This window comes from Ochotona princeps, chromosome 21, assembly GCF_030435755.1.
Source record: "Ochotona princeps isolate mOchPri1 chromosome 21, mOchPri1.hap1, whole genome shotgun sequence".
Lineage (NCBI taxonomy): Eukaryota > Metazoa > Chordata > Mammalia > Lagomorpha > Ochotonidae > Ochotona > Ochotona princeps.
Genome location: NC_080852.1, coordinates 35,504,753 through 35,525,534, shown reverse-complemented (window position 1 = coordinate 35,525,534; position 20,782 = coordinate 35,504,753). Strand labels below are relative to the sequence as shown.

Here is a 20,782-nt window from a genome sequence, read left to right as displayed (position 1 = left end):
CCCTGAGCCGAGGTGGGACAGAACTCACAACGCAGAGGACGGGGGTGATCACAGCCCAGCTGTACTTCATCCAGGGCCCGGGCCGATAGCCGATCATGTCCTCTATACCATCATAAAAGTCATCACCGCCTGTGGGGACAGAGGGGCACCGTGGTGACACAGCAGCTGAGAGCAGTCGTGGCCCCGGGGAATGGCTGGGCACCCACTCGGGGTTTGAGCCACCAGATCCTGTAGACCAAGTGTGGCACATGTTTATTTGAAGTTTTCTGAACTCAAATGCAACTGGACATCTTGTGCTTGTTTGGCAACCTTAAGTAGACTCTGAATCCTAGCATGGTCAAGCCGAGGCCTCAAGGAAGTGCAGACAGACTTTTTCTGAATCCTGGAGTCGGCAGAGACAGACCCCAGGGCGTGACTGGGTTCTGTGCTTGTCAAACACATGGGCACAGAGGGAGGACCCATAGTGTGGCTGTGGTGACATGGCTTGTGAGGGTACAGGCCTGGAGAGACGTGGCCAGGAGGGCCTTTGCTTTGCAGTGAGTTCCTGTGAACACCACCTGCTCCAGAAGCCCCAAGGAGAATGTGAGAAATACACAGCGATCTATACTCACCATAAATCCAGGCAATTACAAAACATTCAAAGAATGCAACCCACAGAAGGCATACACCACTAGCTGCATAGTAGTCAAAGAGTTGAAACACATACATGCCACCCTGCGGGGGGAAAGAACAAGAGAAGGCCTATTGGTGCCTTGGTCTGCAATTCCCTTCCTATGCAAAGAGCTCTGGCACATCAACAAGATGAGAAAAACGGACAGGGTTCTGATGAGATACAGATGAATGCATTTTTTAAGAGGCTCCACATTGGCTTTGAAGACGGATCAGACACAAACACGGAAAACCAATTGCAAATACATCTTGGCAACATCAAATTGGCCCGCAAAGGCGGTGCTTGGAGCCAAGTGTGGCCCACACAGAAGTTTCCGGGGATGTCAGCTGCTTGGGGAATGGGCCGCTTTTCTAACAGACATCTGTAGAAGGGCTAAGCCAGGGGCAGTGCTGAACCTGACTGCTTGTTCAAGAACACGGGTAGCAGGTGAGGTTGTGTGCAGGGCAGGGCTTAGGCTGCCTTGCACAGGCCCCTCTGCAAGCTCTGGCTGGCCACCTGTGAGCTGCGCCCACTGCTGCGCCCTTCTGTTCTTGGCAATTGGAAGCAACCCTCCTCGCGCCTCCCTACCCACCCTCTGAATAGTATGTGCTACCTGCACGTGACCTGGGAAGGGCTTTGGCACACAGCTACAAGCAGACAGAGCTGAAGGTTCCTCGCCCCTTTCCCCTACTGCAGACCCTGAGGGACAGCAGGCAACCATGGTCAGCACATTGCCATGGCAACTGGTAAGAAGAGCAGGGCAGTCTGGAGGGTGAATGGAGCCAGACCCAGGTCAACAGCAGGTGCCAGGCCTTTGCTGTGCTGTCCCCGCTGTGGGCCCCAATGGCCTGCTCAGAACAGAACCCTAACATAGGTGGGACTGGGGCACGAGCACACCCTGGCTCTCTCGGCCAGCTGCTGCCCCTAAGCAGGGCACTTGGGACCCTGATCATATACAAGTCTCTCGTGTGGGGGTGGGGAGAGGGAGGCAAGGCAGCCACCTACCTCCGTCACCATCGTCAGCCCCAGCAGGTAGCTGATGCTACACACGATGGCGATGAAGATTTCCCGACGATAACCCTTCCTTAGGAAGGATGGGTAAAGATCAACCAAGGATGTGATCTGTCCTTCGACTTCAACAAACTGCAGAGGGGAAGAGGACGAGGTCAGACTGGACGGCAGAGGCCCACTCTCACACCGCCGGGAACACATCAGTCGTAAGGAGCAAGGAGCAGCAAGCCAGGCTCAGGGCTGGCCTCACACCTGACCCTGCCAAGCCAGTCCCTATGCTATGCAGTGCCCCTGCAGCCTACCAAGCATGCCACCCCTGCAGCTGTGTGTGGGCTATTCCTGTTGCTGGAAAGCCATTCTCTCAGCACCATGACCTGAAGCTCAGGCTGACCCGCTGCCCTGGTTTGCTAGGTGTCGTCACGACACCCTCCCTCTCCCTTCTTTGGTCTTGTCCTCTCTGAGGCCTGGGGGGAGCAGAGCCCAGGCAGACTTGGCTGCTACTTGATTGTGCCCAGTGAGTGGACCTCAGCTGCCCCTGCTGCCCATAGGCCCCTGAGTTCAGGTGTGGCTCACAGCCCGGTGTATAACCCTCAGGGCATCTTGGGCTCCTGAGTGTGAGCCACGAGCTGCCTGCCACTCCAGGGTCCAGCCCTGTCCCCTGGAGGGTGACCCGGGAAGGACTCCTGAGATCCCCAGCCCTCCTCTGTGCTAGGGTGGATCTGAGACTGCTTACATCACAACATCAGGACAGCCTCCTTTTCAAAACCATGGCTTAGGGACTGTGTGCTGGCCCAGTGGGTTAAGCCTGCCGTGATGCTGGTTCAAGTCCTGGCTGCTCCGTTTCCAATCCAGCTCTCTGCCCATATGCCTGGGCAAGCAGAAGAGGATGGGCCCTGCCACCCACATGGGAGACTCAGATGGAGCTCCAGGCTCCTAGCTTCGGCCTGGTCCAGCCAGCTCCTGGCTGTTGCAGCCATCTGGGGGACAAGGCTGAGTGTGGAAGATTCCTGGCCTTCTCTGTTGCTTTGCTTTTCAAAGTAAACACATCTTTTAAAAACAACTAACAATGGCTTAAAACACCACCCCATGGACAGAGTTCATGGTGACCCCAGCAACACCCCAGCAAGGTTTCTGGGCTGCTGCCTCCCAGGCCTTCAGGAGCATGTGTGTGTGGATGGGCCGCCACGGCAGGCATGGTTTCAAGGTGGAAGACTGGGATGGACATGCAGCTGAGCAGCCCACACACAAACATCAGCACGCTTGGGTTTTGGCCCCCAGCTTCCTGCTGGCGCAGACCCGCAAGGCAGCAGCCATGGCTCAGGCAATCTCGATCCTGAGTTCCCAGCTGCTGGCTTCAGCCTAGTAGGCCCGGTAGGGCCCAGTGCAGGATTTTGAGAAGAGAACCAGTAAGCAGGGTCTTCCTCTCTTTCTCTTTCCCTCTGACTCCCAAATAAATAGATTGAAAACCCATTCTGGGAGTGCTGCACCCCAATATTGCCTGAGGCCCACACAGCTGCTGCCGACAGTGGAGGAGCTCAACACCCACCGTCCACAGGGCAATGTCAGAGGGGCACTGGGGAAGGTTGTCCTGCACTGGGGAGTGAGTGCCCACGAGGCCGAGGGCGGCCCCAGGGGCAGGGGTGGACTTGCTGGGCACTCCCCACAAGCTGAAGTGGTTCCGCATCTGAACTGAGTGCTAGAGCCAAGCCATGACCCAGCACCAAGATTGAAGTGTAGAGAAACACACACGGCTGCTTTCCTTTTCCAGACGGGAGAGTTATAGCAAGATGACCCCACGCTGCTGGGAAGCCCACAAATCCTGTCTTGTCCAAGCTTCCTGCATTTCTGGGGGATAACCAGCGCCCCCACTCCCGAAGCTCTCCAGACTTCCCTGGTTTCACATCCCCTGAGGGCTGACACCTCAATTTGAGCCTCAATTTGCCGGGCAGGGACGTGGAGAAAGATGGAACATTATTTGGGCTCACGGCAGCTGGGCCACTCCTGGCACCAGAATCCGGGCTGGTCTAGGAGGGGCAGGGGGTCTGCCACTCCTCCCTGTGCTGTTTGCTCACAGACCGTGTCCCCTGGGGACGATCCCAGAGTAACAGGTGCCTGCCTCCACCTCCATCCCGGGTCCCTCACCCTGGCTCACCTAACCCTGCGCAATGGGGCGACAGCTCCTAAGCCAGGAGCTCCCAAGAGCGAGGTCACAGAGGACGTGGTCTGAGTCCGAAGGGATGGCTCTGGGGGCAGGCAGACCAAGCATGGCCTCGCTGAGCCGTCACAAGGGTCATAGCCATTGCCAGGTATCGTGACACTGCAGGTGGCCAAGCTCAGGCTCGAAGAGCTGTGTGCTAAGTGGGGTGGTGTGGGGGAAGACTCACGGACAAGGGGCATAGTGTCTGGGTGTGGGAACACGGGAAGGTTTTGGGGGCACAGGCTGGCAATGGTGGCATGGGAATGGCTTTCTCCTGTGAGCCTGGTCCCTGAGCAAGGCAAAATGGCAGCTCTGAGGCTTGGTGCCTTCATTAGCCTGGCATGACAGCCGGCGGTGCCCGAGCAGGTGCCACTCTGACACCCCTGCAGTGCCACTCGCCACCATCCACATGACCTCCATCCCCTCTGTTTCCCCGAATTCACCCAGCAAACAGGGGCTGGATTGTACAGCAGACTCCTGTCACCCGTGGGTCCAAGGATTTAGGTTTCATGCCTGCTTCCGGCTTGATTTTCAGTAGGCAGGTTCACTTAGCCACCGCATGTGGAGTCCTGGCCCCACAGCAATGCTTAAGTGCGCTGGTCACTCAGCCCGGCGAGCGTGTGTCCCCCTCGGCCTGTGCAGGAAGTGGTTCCTGAAGCCCAGGCAGCTTATTCCGACCCACTGAGATGTAAGGCCACCTCAGCTCTTAGCCTCTGCTTTTCCTGTTTTTTTGTTTTGTTTTTCTTTCACTTAAGACTCTGGAAGAAGGAACAAAAAGCCTTTTGCTTGAAGCCTCCAGAGGCCAAACTCATTAGCTCTGGATGATTAACGGAGTCCTCTTGCTTGTTTACACAGCTCGAGCCCATCAACAACCACAAAGTATTTTGTTTTCCCTCTCCCAAATGTTTTCATTCTGTCTTCTCGGCTAATCCTGGTCCCTCTCCTGCCAAGTCCTCCGCTCTGATCTTGCCCTTGCTAGCCGACCTCCTTCTCCTCTCTCTGCGCCCTCTCTCCTTCCAAGACCTCCCTCCTGCCCACTCCCGAGTCCCAGGGGAGCTGCCCTGGACAATGGCTTTGGCAGCGGCAGCCCTTGTGGAGGGCGGCCCAGCTGAGCGATGGACTCCTGGTGGGAGAGGCAGCCTCCCCTCCCCCTGACCCAGATGGCACAATGGCTGGCTGGACACATGCCTCCTACACTTGTGACTCACAGCCCCCTCCTTGAGCCCTGCCAGAGCACCCAGCTGTCACCCCAACAGGGTCAGGTATGAGTACACCTGTCCTCCAGAGGAGGAAGCTGGGACTCCCTGGAAGGATGCTTGAACACACAAGCTATGGGCAGGAGGGAGTTGCACCCCCGAAACTTAGCGAAGGGGCAGGCTGTCCCCTATCATCTCGCTCGCACTTACCTGGCTATCCAGTCCAAGCAAGAGAAGCATAATAAAAAAGAGAATGGACCAAAAGGTGGGCAGCGGCATCATGGTCACAGCTTTTGGGTAGGCAATGAAGGCCAAGCCAGGACCTAGATGGGAGAGAAAATGGCAGGGGCACAAGGGAAGGGAGGCTCATCAGTGACGCAGCCCAGGTAGGCAGCAGGGCACCTGCAGACGCTGGCGCCCAGCACGGCCCCCCAAACCCCAATGCAGGGAGCAGCTAACCCTGAACCCCAGTGTGGGGGACAAAACCAGGGCCAGGCCTGGCTCGCTGCCCCGCCGGTCAAGCTGGGGCTCAGGTTGGGTTCTGCTTTGGCATTTGTTTCTTTCACAGCATGAGCTGCTCCCCAGACCACGAGGATGGATAGCAGAGTGCTGGGGCAGGACACAGGGCTGGGGTGCCAGGAGGGAGCCCGGGGCAGGCTTGGCTATGGGGATCACTGGGCCTGAGTGTGTCTGCCAGCAGTACCGGGGCTCCCATGGGCAGGCGGGCGTGGGGAGGGGACCCGCCGGGGAGGCCTGCAGCATGCATACCAGCCTGTCATCCCTCAGTTCCTGCCCTGAGAAATAAGGGGCAGGTTGTGGCTGACCCCCAAGGAGCCCCTATGTGTACATTCCCCAAGCTGGGCTGGGGGGTATCTAAAGTGGGGGAAGCCACAACAGAATGTTCCAGAGACATGTCTTGCCTCCCACTGGCCTGAAAGCAGATGCCAGGGGCCGAGACCTGTGGGTTCAGCCCAGGGGTTGGGGAAGGGTGCCAGGGGACAGCCCTAGGCTGAAAAAAAAAAATCAAGAACTTAAAAACCAAACAGAATAACCAGACGCGGCCTGGAGCTAGAACACTTGGGTGGGAAAGCGGAGATGGGGCAGGCTCTGAACAGCAAACATTACGACCAAACCACTGATTTCGGAGTGAAGGAAAACCCACAAAAACCCAGCACGTCAGCCCCACGAGAACCTGGAACCTGAAACTGCATTTTGGCGGCATTAACACCCAAAACGCGGCAGAGATAAGCAAGGCTCTTCGCAGCAGAAAGTCACTGGGTGAGGGATGGGGGCTGGGTTCACAAAAACACACCCTCAGAACCCAGAACCCCAAAACCTCAGGACCAAAGATGGAGTTGGAACCCACTTTCCACCAGGCAGGGGCCCTGCTGGTCCCTTGAGAGCACCAAGCCCAGCCCTGGGTGGCGTGCCCCAGGAGCGGGACGCCCGGCCGGCTGACTGAGAGCAGATGTTAAGACGGGGGGGCCCCCAACCCAGTGTACCCCAGTGCTCATTTCTGTACCCTCACAGCTGAGATTTTCTCTGCAAGTGCCCAGTGGGCAAATCTGGGAGGAGCCCAGGCCCAGCAGGGAACTCCTGGGGACCCTGCCTCCCTCCCCAACCCCTCCAACATCTGTCCTCCAGCTGGGTAACGACCTGCCCCAAGGCACTTGGCCATGGCGAAGAACTTATTAGGGAGGGCCAGCTGTTAGGGCAGCACCACGGGGAGTGACATGGTGCTTCAAGTGGACAGCAAGGGCTTCGACCAGTGGCACAGACAGATGTGGGAGCTTCCAGCTGTCCCCAGGAGGTCACCTCTCTCACCACCTGGCCACCCCATGCCCCCATCCCCCCGCCCCAGTGATCCCAGCCCATAGGAACAACCTCACACACTCATTGTGCAAAGTCAATATTGGATGGAGTATGATACTCCCACCACCCTTACTCCAAGCTCCCAAGTGGTGGTGGTGGTGGGAGGGACATCTGGAAGGACTGCCCACTTCCCCGACAGCCTGCAGGCATTTTCAGAGTAGGTCATGGGTATCCTAGGAGAGGCACGGGTCCTGAGCTCAGAGGGTCCAGGGGGAGGTCACAGGTGTCCAGCAGAAGACTGCCTCAAGCCTGCCTGTGACAGTGGCCAGGCTTGTGGCAGTCCCTGCACTGACCCATACCAGCCTCAGGCCTTCACTCTCCTCCTCTGAGAAGTAGATGCCCAGATGAACCAGGCCTGCAGCCATCAGACCCTCCAAGGCTGGGCTCAAGGGTGCGGGACTGGGGCGTGGTTCTGTGTTCCAGGAGGTGCTGACCCTGGTCAATGCCCGCAGCCTTGGAAGGAGCCTCACCCCCAGGGCCCTTGCTGCCTCCAGGGAGTCCCGGATCTCTGTCCCACCATCCACGTTACTGCTGTCTTCCAGCTGCAGGCCAGGGCTTCCCGGAAGCCTGGCCCCAAGAGACAGAAGGATCCCAGCATTCTCAGTGTGCTGACTCCCAGGCCCCAGGACAGTGGGTGCCAAAGAACCTGAGAGCCCAGAGGGCTAGACTCCGAGCACCTGTCCCCCTGGGGCTGACTTCCCAGGGCGGTCCTTAAAGCTTAGCCCCTCCCCAGAGGGTCACACCCACCATCCTCACTGTCTCCCCTCAGTGGTGCTGAGCCTGCAGAGGTGCCTGACATGAAGGAGACAGCACCCTGCGGGGAACACATGCAAAACACCGAAACAAGGCCCAGGGACTGGGGCCTGTGCTCGCTGGTAGGCAGGGAGAAGATCACGAGGTAATGAAACAGTCCCCAGCCTAACCGCCCCTAGGACCACATTGCAACAAAATGTTCGAAATGCAGCTTTGGTGCTCTGTGACACATGGGGGACATCTTGGGGTGGGGGGTCCATTTTAGAAACCAGGCTCATTTCCCCCCAAAGCCCCCTGGGGTCTGGCTTCATGCCTGCAATACTCATCTTACACACTAGGTGGCAGTGCCCACCACCACTGCCACCAATACCACCGTACCTGACTCAGCCACATCAGCAATGTCCACCCCTTGCTCTTGTGCCATGAAGCCCAGGATGGAAAAAATTGCGAAGCCAGACACAAAACTGGTACCACTGTTCAGGCATCCCAGCAGCATACAGTCCCTAAGTTACACATATGTCAGGGAGCAAGTTAATTCACAACACAAGGAAGCCACGCTCCCTACTTCTCTTCATTTCTAGGGTGCACCGGGCCCGCCGGCGCGACACTTGCCTGTATGAGTTGTACTTGTACTTGTTGTAGCTCCCCAGCGAGGTCATGGCTCCCAAGCAGATGGCATAGGAGAAGAAGATCTGGGTCCCGGCGTCGATCCACACCTGCGAGGGCCAGGGAGGTGGCAACAAGAAAGAAAGCAGAGATCAGAGCCAGCTTTGCAGAGGCCACCCTGCCCAAGGATGGCACCTTGCAGAGTCCAGATTCATCGGCCGACCCTGCCCTTATCCCTGGCATCAGGGTTAAGAGGTTAGGTTGCCCTGAAGTCAGCGCTAGCGTGGGCCTGGGCAAGTAGGGTTCCACCCCTGTGGCAACTTTTCAAGTGCAGAAAGTAAAGATGTCACCATAAGCTGGGCACACGGCAAGGCCCAAGGTCAAGGCTGTCATGACCACGTGGGGACCCCTGTGAGGCGGAATTGGGAAGAATGGCTGTGGCTCCGTGCAAAGTGGCTCTCCAGACTCTTCTGGGACCTTCTGGCAGCCCTGAGGCTACCTGTACAGCTGATCCCACCCCGTGTGGCCCACACCCATCCTCTCCTCTCCAGGGGGGCAGGAAGAGGATTGGAGCAGCCTGTATCCCTGGGAATCCCCAACACAAGAGACGTTAGTTTCCTCCAACCCTGAGGGCTGGTGGCTGAGCGCCAGGAGGGGCGCTTCCTAGGGCCTGTCCTCACCAAGGGAGCTGGCAGCTGCACCAGCCCAGCCTCTCCCACGCCCGGGACACGGGGCTCCCACTCACATACTTGCTGAGGCCACAGCCTGGAGGGACGGGAACCCCATTTATAGCAGATCCCTCCCTTACCTGGCGCTGTGCCCAGGGCACTCTACCTGGCAGCCTCAGCAGTTCTTGGCACCAACAACGCACACAGCTGAAAAGCTTGTGAGCGGTGCCGCAGGCCCCGAGTTGATGCTTGGCCACACCTCTACTACCTGCTGCTGTGCGAGCCCTGCCCTGTCCTGTAGCAGCTGGACCCTGGGGGGGACAGGGAAGAAGGGGGGTGGACCCTGCCCTGGCATACCTGCGGGTCCTCGAGGCGTGTGATGTTAGGGTACAGGTAGAACTTGATGCCCTCGCCTGCGCCGGGCAGCGTCAGCCCCCGCACTAGCAGTACCAGGAGCATGGCAAACGGGAACGTGGCTGTGAAGTAGACGACCTATGAGGGCAAGAGGATTCAGGTGGACCCGTGGCCGCCTGCCACCGTAGACGCAGAGAGGGAAGAAGGAAGGGAGGCAAGTGCAGGTGGGACCCGACCTCTCTGGGCCTCTGGGACCTTGCCTGTATCCTGGTACTCTGTGGGCTCCCACCCTGTGGACTCTGAGATTTAAATAAAAACATGTACAAACACAGCGGTGATGACACAAAGCCAATCCCTGCTCTTGGGGCACCATGGCACAGCAGAGCCGGGCACTGGGGTGCCTGCGTGGCCTTGGCCCGGGGCGGCAGCCATAAGTCCTGTACTGAAGGACTGATGGCTGTGTCTGTGCCTTTCCTGTGTGACCTTGGGCCCGGGGCCAACCCTCTTGGGACTTGGGCTTCCTGTGTGGAGTGGGCACAGAGCAACAGGACCCGTCAAGGGGGTGGGGTGGTGATCCCACGGGCTGATGCACCTGGCACCCAGCAGGCTCCAAACCTCAGGCCAAGGGAAACCAGGCAAGTGACAGTGAGAGATGAGGACAGAGCCCTGGGCCTCAGCTGGTTGGCAGAGCAGTCCCCAACAGAACATAAAGCTCTGCTGGCCACAGGCCCCCTGAGAAGGACACCAGCCGGCAAGGGGCTCTGGGAGTGGCGGCAGGCTCTCAGGTCCTCAGCCCAGCCACCCACCCAGCACTTACTGGGCACCCACCATGTGCCCGGGTGCTACTCCCAGTGCTGGGAGCCATTGACTTACTCATCCTGCCCTCCCCATTCGAGGGAAGCCGAGGCCAGGACAGAGTCTGCCATCCTGCCCAGGGTCACATGGCACTTGTGGGGCATGGGGAGGAGCCACCAAGACTGCATAGCGCACAGTGGTCCACAGCCGTCCCTGGCGGGTGGCTCAGGACTTCTCCCAAAGAGCAGTGGGAGACTGCGGCCCCAGGGCTGGAGGCAGAGATCCTACACAGCCACCGACCAGCTTGCTGGCACGTCTTGGGCAAGGCCTGCCCCTCTCGGATGCCCTGCCTCACCTGGACTTGAGAGGTTGGAAAGCCAGAGAGACCAGAGAGGCCCCAAGGGCCAGCCAGCCTGGGCAGTTGGCTGCCGAGGGCTCAGCATCCTGGCCCGTGTGGCTGGGAGGCTACCAGAGCTGACCTGGGTTTCATACTGCTGCCACATCATCCTGCCACTCCCGCCCCTGCCGCATCCACCAACACTCCTTCCTCCCGGGACCTCAGTTTCCCAGCCACTCTCAGACCCTGGAGGCTCATGATTTCCTGAAAACCAGATAGTGGGCAAGGAGGGTAGGGGGTGTCAGGAAGCCACGGAAGGGGTGAGAGGCGGAGAAAAGCAAACCTGGCTGCCCCAGCAGCAGCTCCTCCCTTCCTGCAGCTGGGCACCCCGACCAGGCCAGCTTCCACCTCTAGGGCTACATCTGGAGCTGATGAACAATAGCCACAGACAGCAGCCCCCCAGGGGCTCCGGGGGCAGCCACTTCAAAGGGGGTTAGGCCCTGGCTAGGCCAAGGTCGAGCAGCCAGACAGCTAAGGCTGCAGGGGCACCTGTGACAGGCACTGTAGGGGCACTGGGACCACAGTGCTCACTGCTTCGCTTGGCCCAGGCCCCACCCAGGTGTCACCTGCAGGAACAAACTGAAGCTTGGGGAGGTGATGTTGCCCACTCATGAGCATGGCTAGGGCCAGCAGTGGGGCCTGATGGAGGCTGCTGGTCTCGGGGATCCTCCCAGTGTGTGTGGCTCCCTAAGTTGGAGTCTTGACGAACACCCTCCTACCCTGCCAGTCCCGCCACTCGGTCTGCCGCCTCCTCTTTGTTTTGCGGCGCCTGTCATTGCTCTGAGGACCAGCTGCTGGGCCTCAGAGGAGAGGCTGGTGCCAGCCGCCGGCGGGCCCCTGGTGGAGGCACAGCTTGCCGTGGGACGTGGTATTTTTCCACTCCTGCTGGCGAACCTCTGTGGCTCCTCTGAGCCCTCTCTACCTGGCCACCCTGGAAACGTATGAAGATGCTCCCTACTCCTTGGAGACACTGGAGCTGCCACGCGTGCATGGTCCCCAGGCCCACGACATGCATGGGGCCAGCAGAGAAAGGGCTCCCACACAGCCGCAGCTCCTGGCAGTCTTTACCAGGCTGGCTCTGACTCGGGACCCATGGGTTTCTGGACAAAATGAGCCACCCTGGAGAGCAGGAGTGGCCACAGCATGGGTCTGAGCTCACTCTCCAGTCCTGCCCCATCCCTTCATGACTGTGAGGGCACCCCTGCCTGATGTCCTACTTGCACGCAGGGGAGGTGAAAGAGTGGAAAAGCCAAGGGCATCAAACATTGGCAATAGGGAGGCCTGGGTTCCTATCCCAGCTTGGCCGCTGACAAGCTGTGTGGCGCTGAGACAGTTAATTGCCCTCTCTGGACCTGCTTCCCCTGCTGTGAAGTAACTGCTTCCAGTAGCAAAGCCTACAATTCCTGAGCTGAGACAGCATAGAGCAGCACACCTGGCCCTGGCATCGGCTGCTGGTGTCACCACTGACTGAATGCAACAAGCCATAGTGGCTTCCTCAAGGCCGACTTCAGACCCCAGAGCTGAGCATGGCAGGTGTCAGGCAGGCAGGTAGCATGACTCAATCCCACGTCCTGGGCAGCAGGGCCTGGGCCAGCTGTGAGCCTGGCCTGTGGCTGGGGCCGAAGGCCACGGTGGCGAGGCGGCCGGGCAGAAAGGCAGCTCCCAGCCACAGCACTCAAGGAAGTCCACGGATCGCCCATGTTTGTCTTGGCTCCTCTGGGCCGGCCTGGGCTCTGCCATTGTTCTGGGAACCACGCCTGCCCATGCAGGAGACTGTTGCTAAGGGTGAGGTGGGAAGACCACTGGCAAGACATGTCAGCCCCAGCCCCAGGCGCAGGGGCGCTCTCCAGTGTGGCTTCGGTCCTCCCTGTGGGGCGTCCCCAGGGCTGCTGACTGCTGCTGGTGGGCATGAATCTCCCGCAGCAGGTGGCGGTACCCCGAGGCTCAGGGTCAGATACCCCTCCAGGCCACTGGGCTGGCTCTATGCTCCCCACTGGACAGACCCCAGCTCCTGTCCTGCCTGCCCCTCCTCCCTCACTGTCTTCCTGCAGCTCTCATCTTGCCTGGAATTTCTTCCGTTGGTCCTGTCACAGCGTGACCCCTCCCGGCAGGCTGTCGCTCTGGGCCATCTGAAATTCGTCTGTCCTGCTGGTCCCTACAGATCTCCATTCCTGCCACAGTACCTGACACACAGGAGAGGGGCTCATGGCACCCTGGCGCGTAGCATCAACGACCTAGCCCCTGGCACCGAGGCCCACAGAGTCCTGACAGCTTCGCTTCTGGGTGGGGGCATGGGTGAACAGATTCTCCACGGCGTGCCTCACCTTCACCTTCTCACCACCCACTTCTCAGATGTGGAAACTGAGCCTTGCAGGTAAGGGAGTGACCTCGGCTTCTGCCATCTTTGCAGAGAGGCAGAGCAAAGGGGTGGTCAGGGGGTGTTGAGTTCCCAACTCCAGCTCCCGGCGCACAGCCCTGCCCTGGGAGGCAGTGACGGGGGGCTCAATCAGCCAGACTGAGCCAGGGCACAGGGAGCTCTCCCTCTCTGCCTCTCAGAAGGCTGCCATCGACAGGGTTAGGACACGGAGAGGCAGAGAACACACATGCTCTTGGAGGCAGGTGCCCGTGCCCACTGCCAGCAGGACCTCCGGTGGGCATGGGAGCAGCCTCCCAAGGGCTCCTTGTCTGTGCTTCCAGACCACAGAGAAGATTCGTCAGGCCTGTGGCGGGGGGGGTGGTCCACAGAACCACGCCATCAGCCCCCAGCAAGCCTGTGGCTGGAGGGCTGGCTCCGTCTGCCCACCGCACCCTGCCTGTCACCACGCAGCACCTACTTGTCTGCAGTTCAACAGATCCTTCCTCACACACCAACAGCAACTCTGTCCCCCTTCCCATATCAAGGTGGGACTTTGAGGCAGGATGACGTCCATAAGCCTCTGCGTGCCCAGTACGACGGCTATGACCATTGCAGACCCCCACACTGGCCTTGGCATCATAAGGTCCCCATGCTGCCTGGGAACAGATGACACTGCAGTTATCACCCAGGTACACAGACACGCTCTCTACAAGGTAACATTCTTATCAGCGGCTCCAGGAGCTGATCACGGGCATCAGAGTCACCCACCCTGCGACGTGCCTGGTCGTCAGCAGCAGGACACAGGGATACAGCCAACAGCCCAGCTACAAGCACGACACGTCATCGTCAGCTAACGTTTTTGTGAGCCGCTTGCGTGGTTGTATGTTATAACTCATTTGCTCCGACTTAGCAGCCAAACTCCACGCCAGAGCATCTCAAACTGTGAAGAGCCGAGCACTGGCTGGGGACAGTGCACGAGGCACCATCTGCCTCCCACCTGCCCGCCCGCTCCTCCGGCTGCCGTGCAGCCCTAGGCCCGCTCCACCAAGCCATGCCCCCTGACTGCAGTCACACCGCATCCCTCCTCATCTGCCAACATCAGCAGTTGCTGCTGGGATCCTGAGGTGGGAAAGCAGCAGCAGCAGCAGCCCTGTGCGCTGGTCTTTAGACCCACGATGACTTGAATGTGGGCATGGAGGGAGTGTGGGCAGAGGCGCCCAGCCCGGGCTTTGCTTTGGGACTTGGGACTGGTCAGTGTTCACACCACCCCGGCTGCCTGGGAGGCGGAGTTGGCCTCACCTTCCCCGTGGACCTGACTCCCTTCCAGATGCAGAAGAAGCAGATCAGCCAGACGAGGAGAAGGCAGAGCGCGAGCTCCCATTTCAGAGTGCCCGGGTGGTCGATCCCAGGGGACAGGCTTAGCACGTTGCGCCTGCAAGCAAACACAGAGGGGAGTGGTCAGCGGGCCACGAGGGCTGGGCTAGGCTGTGTCTACCCGATTCACCTTGCCCCCTGCCTGGGCCCTGTAACTCCCATTTGCACAGGTACAAGGGTGCTGGGAAGGCAAGCAGGGATGCATTTGGACCCTAAAACAGGCAGCTGGGGGCTTTAGACACGGCCGAGCCTCAGGCAGGTTAACCCCCAGCCTGTTTCCCTGTTGTAAAATGAGTACCAATTCCTCATGGAAGCTCAGCCCAACCAAGAACCAAACCACAGATCCTCAGCTCAGTTCAGCTGTTCACTCCCTGGCTTTGGGCTGCTTGTCTAACCTCAGTCTGCTCATCTATGAAATGGGTAACTAACCTGCCCCCTGCTCCCACATCTGCCCCCGGCAAAGGTCCTCTCTCCATCCCCCCGAAGGCTGGATCTCTCCCTAAGATGGAAGCATCCAGATGGCAGAATATTCTGTCTGCAGGTCTGGACAGGTTCATTTTAGGGAGAGAAGGCACAGAGTCCCAAGCATGATCAGGACTGTCACTGGCAAAAGGCTGCAGCACCTGGAGCATGTGGCAGTGCTGTCCCTGCCTCGCTCCTGGAGTTAGGGACCTCAGGAGAAGGCAGGGTTGAGACTCAGCAGCAGGAGACCCTGCTGAGGGCCATCAGGGCAGGCGCGGATGCAGCTGCTCACAGACTGTCCCCCTGGAGGTTGGACGAAGGCAGAGCAGGTGCAGGGAGACCCAGGGCCTGGACCTGGTACCCCGGCCCGGAGCCAACCCTGTAGCTGGGACCCAGCAGACACCAAAGGTGGCCATGCCAGCCTGGCCCTGCCCATGCGTCCCCTCTGGTGGCTGAGCACGGGAGCCAGTTCCCTCAGGAAAGAGCCAGTCCCAGATGGAAGGGACAGGCTGAGTGGCTCCCGGGGTCTCAGTCTTTTCTTCTGTCCAGTGGAAGTAATAGACCCCTTTCAGGTTCACAGTTGCCGCCCAGCTTGGAAAGCACCTAATGAACTCACACAGGAAGGAACTTGAGGCGTGGAGGGGGTGGAAATAAGCCACAGACTGCTCCCTGAACACACTTTCCTTTATCCTTTCTTTGTGGGTCACAGTGACAGCCCCACCGATGACCTACATGTGGAGGTCTTTTCATTTTACTTATACAAGGAGTCTAACTGCTCCATTTGATAGATGGGGAAGACTGAGGCTTGGAGGTTCCACTGGCCCCGGGCCTCAAAGTCAGCAGGCTTCTCAGTCCAGGCCCACCCAACTCTACCATCCTGCTGTGCTAATGTTTAAAGAATGCAGAGCCATTGTGTTCTTAAAGGACCTTTCCTGTTGGGGTGACTATCAGGATCCCCTGGTGCCTCAGGGTAGGGGTTATCCCCAGGAGGCTGGGGCCTCAGGGAAGACAGCCCCTGGTGTGGTGTTTTGGGTTGGTGGCCTGGGGCCTGCTGGAGGATGGGCAGTGCCAGGAAGTGAGGAAGAGCTCCCTCCCTCATCATCTGGGCTACGGCACCCACGAGCCAGCATCCTCAGTTGCCCTCTCAAACTCATCAGTATCTCCCCAACCTGTCTCTAAGCACCCCAACTTGGTGGTCAGGTGCAGGCCAGGGGCTTGGCCAATATCTGGCTCAGGGAGGCCCTCGGTCCCTTCCTTCAGCACAAGTCTGCCAACAGCCTCCAAACCATGACCTCAGCTAGCCTGTCAGACCCTTGCTCTGCCCTGGGCCCCAGCCAAGCCCTGATGGAGACCACAACAAAGACACGGAGCCAGGGGCCTCTGCTGAGGGTATCAGGCCCGAGGGCGCCATGCCGTGAGTGACTCTCTGAGGTCCACTCTGCCTCACCTGGCACTTTCACTTCTAGGGCCAGCAGGAGGGTTCAGAGACTAAGACTGGCCGGGACCCAGCTGTCCATCCTGCTGGCTTCAGGGAGCCATAGGGCAGGAAGGTGACAGGGCAGCACACAGTCCAGGAAGGGACAGTAACCTTCACCGTGCGCTCCAAAGGAGCCGGAGAGCAGGCAGGGTGAGGACCCACATGGAGGGTGCACATCAGTGCACCAGTGTCCTGAGGCAGCACGGCACCCAGCATGAGCCTCTGAGCATCCTTAGCATGCCGGTCACCTGCACAGCACACTGTCGGGATGGTTTATGTGGGCAACGCACACGCCCCAGTCCCATTTGCCACAATGCAGCTGTCTCCTCGGAGCCTGACAAGGACTCCAGGACCCCATGGGCTAGCTATGAGTTAGAATCCTAGGGTCTCCTCACTGCCAGAGCCTGCAGAGTCACCCGCTGGACCTGCTCTGGGAGCTGCAGCAGCACTGCCCCTTAGGGCCACCTGGTTGCTTGATGTCTTTCCACCACGCTGCGTCCCATAACTCAGCCAGCAGCCCTGTCCCTGCCTTGTTGTCGTCAGAGCGAATCTAAGCCAGGCACTTCCCTCCAGTGCCTCCACCTCCCCCACCAGCCAGGCCCTACCTGCTTGTCCCACTCCTCCTACATCCACATCAAAGGGTGAGAGACTGCACTTGCCTGGGTCAGCCCGCTGCAGGGCCGACCCCGTTCCACTCCCTCATTCGTCAGCCTCACGGCCTGCCTTCGGGCCAGCTCTGAACAGAGCCTCGCTGAGCAGTGCCTGGCATACAGTAGGTGCCTGGCTGACATTAGCTGGGCAAACTCATCACACCCATTTGGCTGAGAGGGAAAGCTGAGGCTCCGGCTGGACCAGGAAGTCACCCAAAGTCATCCTGACAGAAACCAGACCCAGGTTTTTCTGCCACCCACCCGCCCCCCTCTGAACTCCGGAGTTCAGCCACCCCAAATATCAAGTCCGCCGTTACCCTTGGCCAGGGTCGCTAAGCATCACAGGCCTCCCTGACTCTTCTCCAGAGGTGAGCCACGTTCCTGTCCCAGAATAGTCATGATTCATTCCAGGGTGGGATCCAAGAAAGAATAGCCTGGCCGCCTGCGCCGAGCCGCCCGCCCCGCTGCCGTCCGGCCGGCACTTGGCGATGTAAATACGTCCTCCGAGTGGGCCAAATCGTTTCCTCTTGACTGCGGGCCAGCTGTGTATTGGCCACGGCACCCCCCTAGAGGCCGGTGCAGACAACAATTAGCAAAGTGCCGTCTGCGCTGGGCACAGGGCCGCACCAGCCGCACCCCTCTACCTCCTCCTTCTGACAGCTGCAGGGGGAGATTGGCAAGGGTGCTTGTTTGCAAACATGACTTACGTCTTTGATTCTGACAAAGTCTAACGCTACGTGCCGGGCTCCCAGGAGGACCTGGCTGACTGAGGGCATGGGGCCAGGGCCGGTCCCTCCAGCCAGGGCAGAGGTGACCTCGCAGAGCCAGGGCCAGCAGAAGGGGCAGCAGCTTTGTTTACCAAGCCGGGGGAGAAGGCAGCCCCCCTGGGCCCAGCACCTTAGGGCATCATGCCAGCTTTTGCTAAGCATGGTAATTCAGTGGCTGGCCAGTATGTGTGGGGGGGGACCATGTGGGTAATCTGAGGAGTGGACACACACACAGGGTGTGACCCTGGTCTAACGGCTGCTGGGGACCCACACCCCACCTTGAGGCTAGGACCTCTGCTACTTTGTCCCCATCCTAAGCTATCGGGGTCTTAGCTCTGGAACACACAGCTCAGGCTAGGAGGGCGGGCGTGTCAGGACCCAGCTAGTAGAAGGGCCTGGATGAGGACACCCCAAGGTCACCCGGCTGGGATGACCTCTGGAGGTGGGAACCTCCGGAAGCAAAGGTGGAAATACCAACAGGCTGGGTCCCTGCCATACCAGCCTGCCTCCCCCAACACTTGCCTCCTCTTTTGTAAGTCTGACACTCAGGGCCCCAAGCCCTGGCCCCCGCCACACCTGTCCTTCTTCAAGGCCACCCCCTCTTACTTGCCATTCCCCAGCTCAGGGTTAGAGGGGACACTGTGTCTCTGGGTGCCACTCCTGCCCAGGACATTTTAGGAGGCCTGGTGAGCTGCTACACTTCCCTCTGCACCCCTTCCTCAGATCTCTGCACTTGCAGGTGGGCAGGTAAAACCAGAGATGGGCTGGCAGAGGTGTGACGGTGCCTGGGCAAGGTGGGATCCTGGGTTATCTTTCGAAGGGAGACTGCAGCTCCTGTCTTCAGTCCGGCCAAAGCCCGGCCATCACAGCCATTTGGGAAATAAAAGTGGATGAAAGCTCTCCCTCCTTCTTCTCTTTCGGTAGTTCTGCCTTTCAAACAAGTCAGTGACGATGTTAAAGAGCCTCTGCTACAGACTGTTAACTCGGTGCTGACACAGCACCCCTGGGTCTCAGCTTTGCCCCATTCATTCCCTTCCCACTCTGCCATGTCATGCCCAGGACCAGGGAAGGCAGGAGGCTAGGGCTCCTCCCTCAGGGGCAGCTCAGGGATGGCACAGTAACCATATCCCATTCCAGAACCCCCTGCACCCTGTGCTCACATGGGAGGCATGCCTGGGCCCTGGCCTCAGCTGCTTTCCCAGCTCCTCCTCCACAGAGCTCCAGCTCCTCCAGGGATCCAGAAAAGGGTCAGGAGTCTCATGCCCGGAGTCTCATGAGACTCTACAGAAAAGCTGGACCAGTGTGGCCACCGGCAGGGAGGGGCCGGCACCCAACACAGGCAAGCCTACCCTACCAGGAACTTATCCAAATAAATACAGTTGTGCAAGGTCTTCTGGGCCGGAAAAGGTAGCCAGGATGTGGTGGTGCAGAATGGAGGTTCTGAAATGTAGGGGTCCTAGGATCCCCCCAGAGGGCCTTGCTGGACCAACAGGCCAGCAGGCAGGTGTGGACCCTCAAGGCGAGGGGCCCTCATGTGGGTCTGGAAGCCTTCCCTCTAGGAGCCTTGATGACAGGCGACAGATGACCACAGTGACAACCCTATTCCCAGAGAGGGCATCTTCAGCCCTTGGGGGCTGCTCCTTCTAGAATGCCCAAACACCCCGGGGCAGCTCCAGCAACTGGAAGGACCTTGCACGATGTTGTCGACTGCCACGTGCCAACCCTGTCATCAGGGCCAGCCAGGAAGCACTTCCTCTCTTAGGATCAGCCCACAACCAACAGGGGCAGTGCTGCCAGCATCTTGGATGCAGGTGAGGACACCACAGCCAGAGACAGAACACAGCTGCCTAAGCTAGCAGTGGGACAGTAAGGGGGTAAACCTAAGGAGACCAGGCCAGGCCAGGCCCAGCTGAAGCAATGGGGCCTGGCACACGCCCCCACAGCCTGGCAAGGGGCCAGTGGCTTGGGTGGGGCAGTCCTGGTCATCGGCTGTGTGCCAAGAACAGCACAGAAAGGCCAGGGCTGTGGCCTTGGGCCCTGATCAAGGCAGAAGAATGAAGTGCTAACATTTCTTTGTCTGCAAACCCGGGGCGGGGGCCGAGGGCAGAGAAGCACACTTTTAACGCCCTCTTTGTTTCCAAGTGGAAAACAGTTGCCCACCAGGAGTCCCCAGGCCCAGCCCTGCCCAGGAGCACACCCAGTGGTGACTCAGACCATGCCCGTGCCCGGGAGGCCTCACAAAACCCAGAGCAGGCGGCTGGGCCTTCCTGCCCAGGACGCATTAGCCCTGGCCACCCCTTACCCCTCTCCACCTGCCCCGAGACACCCCTGCAAACAGCAAAGCCGCACACCCAGGAAGCCATCAAGAAGGATAGGGACCCCTGTCCCTCTAGGCTCCCTACTCCACCCCAGGCCTCAACTGGCCTCCTCCCAGGGCCGAGGATTGTGCCTGAGCGTGCAGCCTCTGCCAGCACTGGATGGCACACTCTGGTCTTCTGAGCTCAACCGTATGTACTCTTCTGTGCTTGTTGGCTACACCATGGCCAGCTTAGCCGGGTACATGGTTCTTTATGCCCCTCGCTCGCTCCCCTTCAGATCTGGGTTTGTTCTCGGGTTCCCTTTGGCCCCTGGACACAGAAGACCAGTTGCCCTAGCAGTGCAGCCCCAGCCCACCCTGGGAAGAGCCGCCTCGAGGCCCTGCAAGCTGGCTGTCGACACACAAGGGAAAGAACCCAGGCCTGGGGACGTCCTGGTGGGTGGCTGCAGAGCTGAGTCCGGCCCAAAGCACCAACGGGCAGAATCCTAGGCTGAGGATGAGCTTACTGAAAGCCACCATGTCTGGGCTACTTGGCACACTGCTGAAGCTAACCCAGACGCCTTCTCACTGCCTGCTTGCCCTTTCCTAGCCACTTCAGCTTCACACATTTTTCTCCATGCAGTAACAGAGAATATACTTCTTCCAGAATACATTCAGAGACAGGCATCGCTTTCAGATAATTGAGGACCTGCACCCGCCTTTGGGAGACAACTAGAGAGACCAAGATGTGGGGAAGAGGACCGAGTTGCTTAAGACTCAGCAGCCAGTAACTGGCCAGCCTGGGATTTGATCCCAGGCCTTGTCTAGACCAAACTTCCAATGGATCTCTGAATGCACACCCTGCAGAATCCCTTCCACAGATAGCAACCCCTTGTCCCTGG

General features: G+C 59.2%; 1 protein-coding gene across 5 annotated transcripts in view; it reads right to left on the bottom strand.

Annotated features, from left to right (window-relative positions):
* Positions 1 to 20,782, bottom strand: part of SLC6A6 (solute carrier family 6 member 6) — a 64,272-nt gene that overhangs the window by 4,058 nt on the left and 39,432 nt on the right. For all 5 annotated transcript variants that reach the window (XM_058679035.1, XM_058679036.1, XM_058679034.1 and 2 more), the window contains 8 exons: positions 14,154 to 14,286; positions 9,310 to 9,444; positions 8,291 to 8,394; positions 8,057 to 8,181; positions 5,264 to 5,376; positions 1,655 to 1,792; positions 612 to 714; positions 29 to 129 (listed from right to left, as the gene is read on the bottom strand). In XM_058679035.1, coding sequence (XP_058535018.1) covers positions 29 to 129; positions 612 to 714; positions 1,655 to 1,792; positions 5,264 to 5,376; positions 8,057 to 8,181; positions 8,291 to 8,394; positions 9,310 to 9,444; positions 14,154 to 14,286 — 952 coding nt within the window. The remainder of the gene's footprint in view (positions 1 to 28; positions 130 to 611; positions 715 to 1,654; positions 1,793 to 5,263; positions 5,377 to 8,056; positions 8,182 to 8,290; positions 8,395 to 9,309; positions 9,445 to 14,153; positions 14,287 to 20,782) is intronic.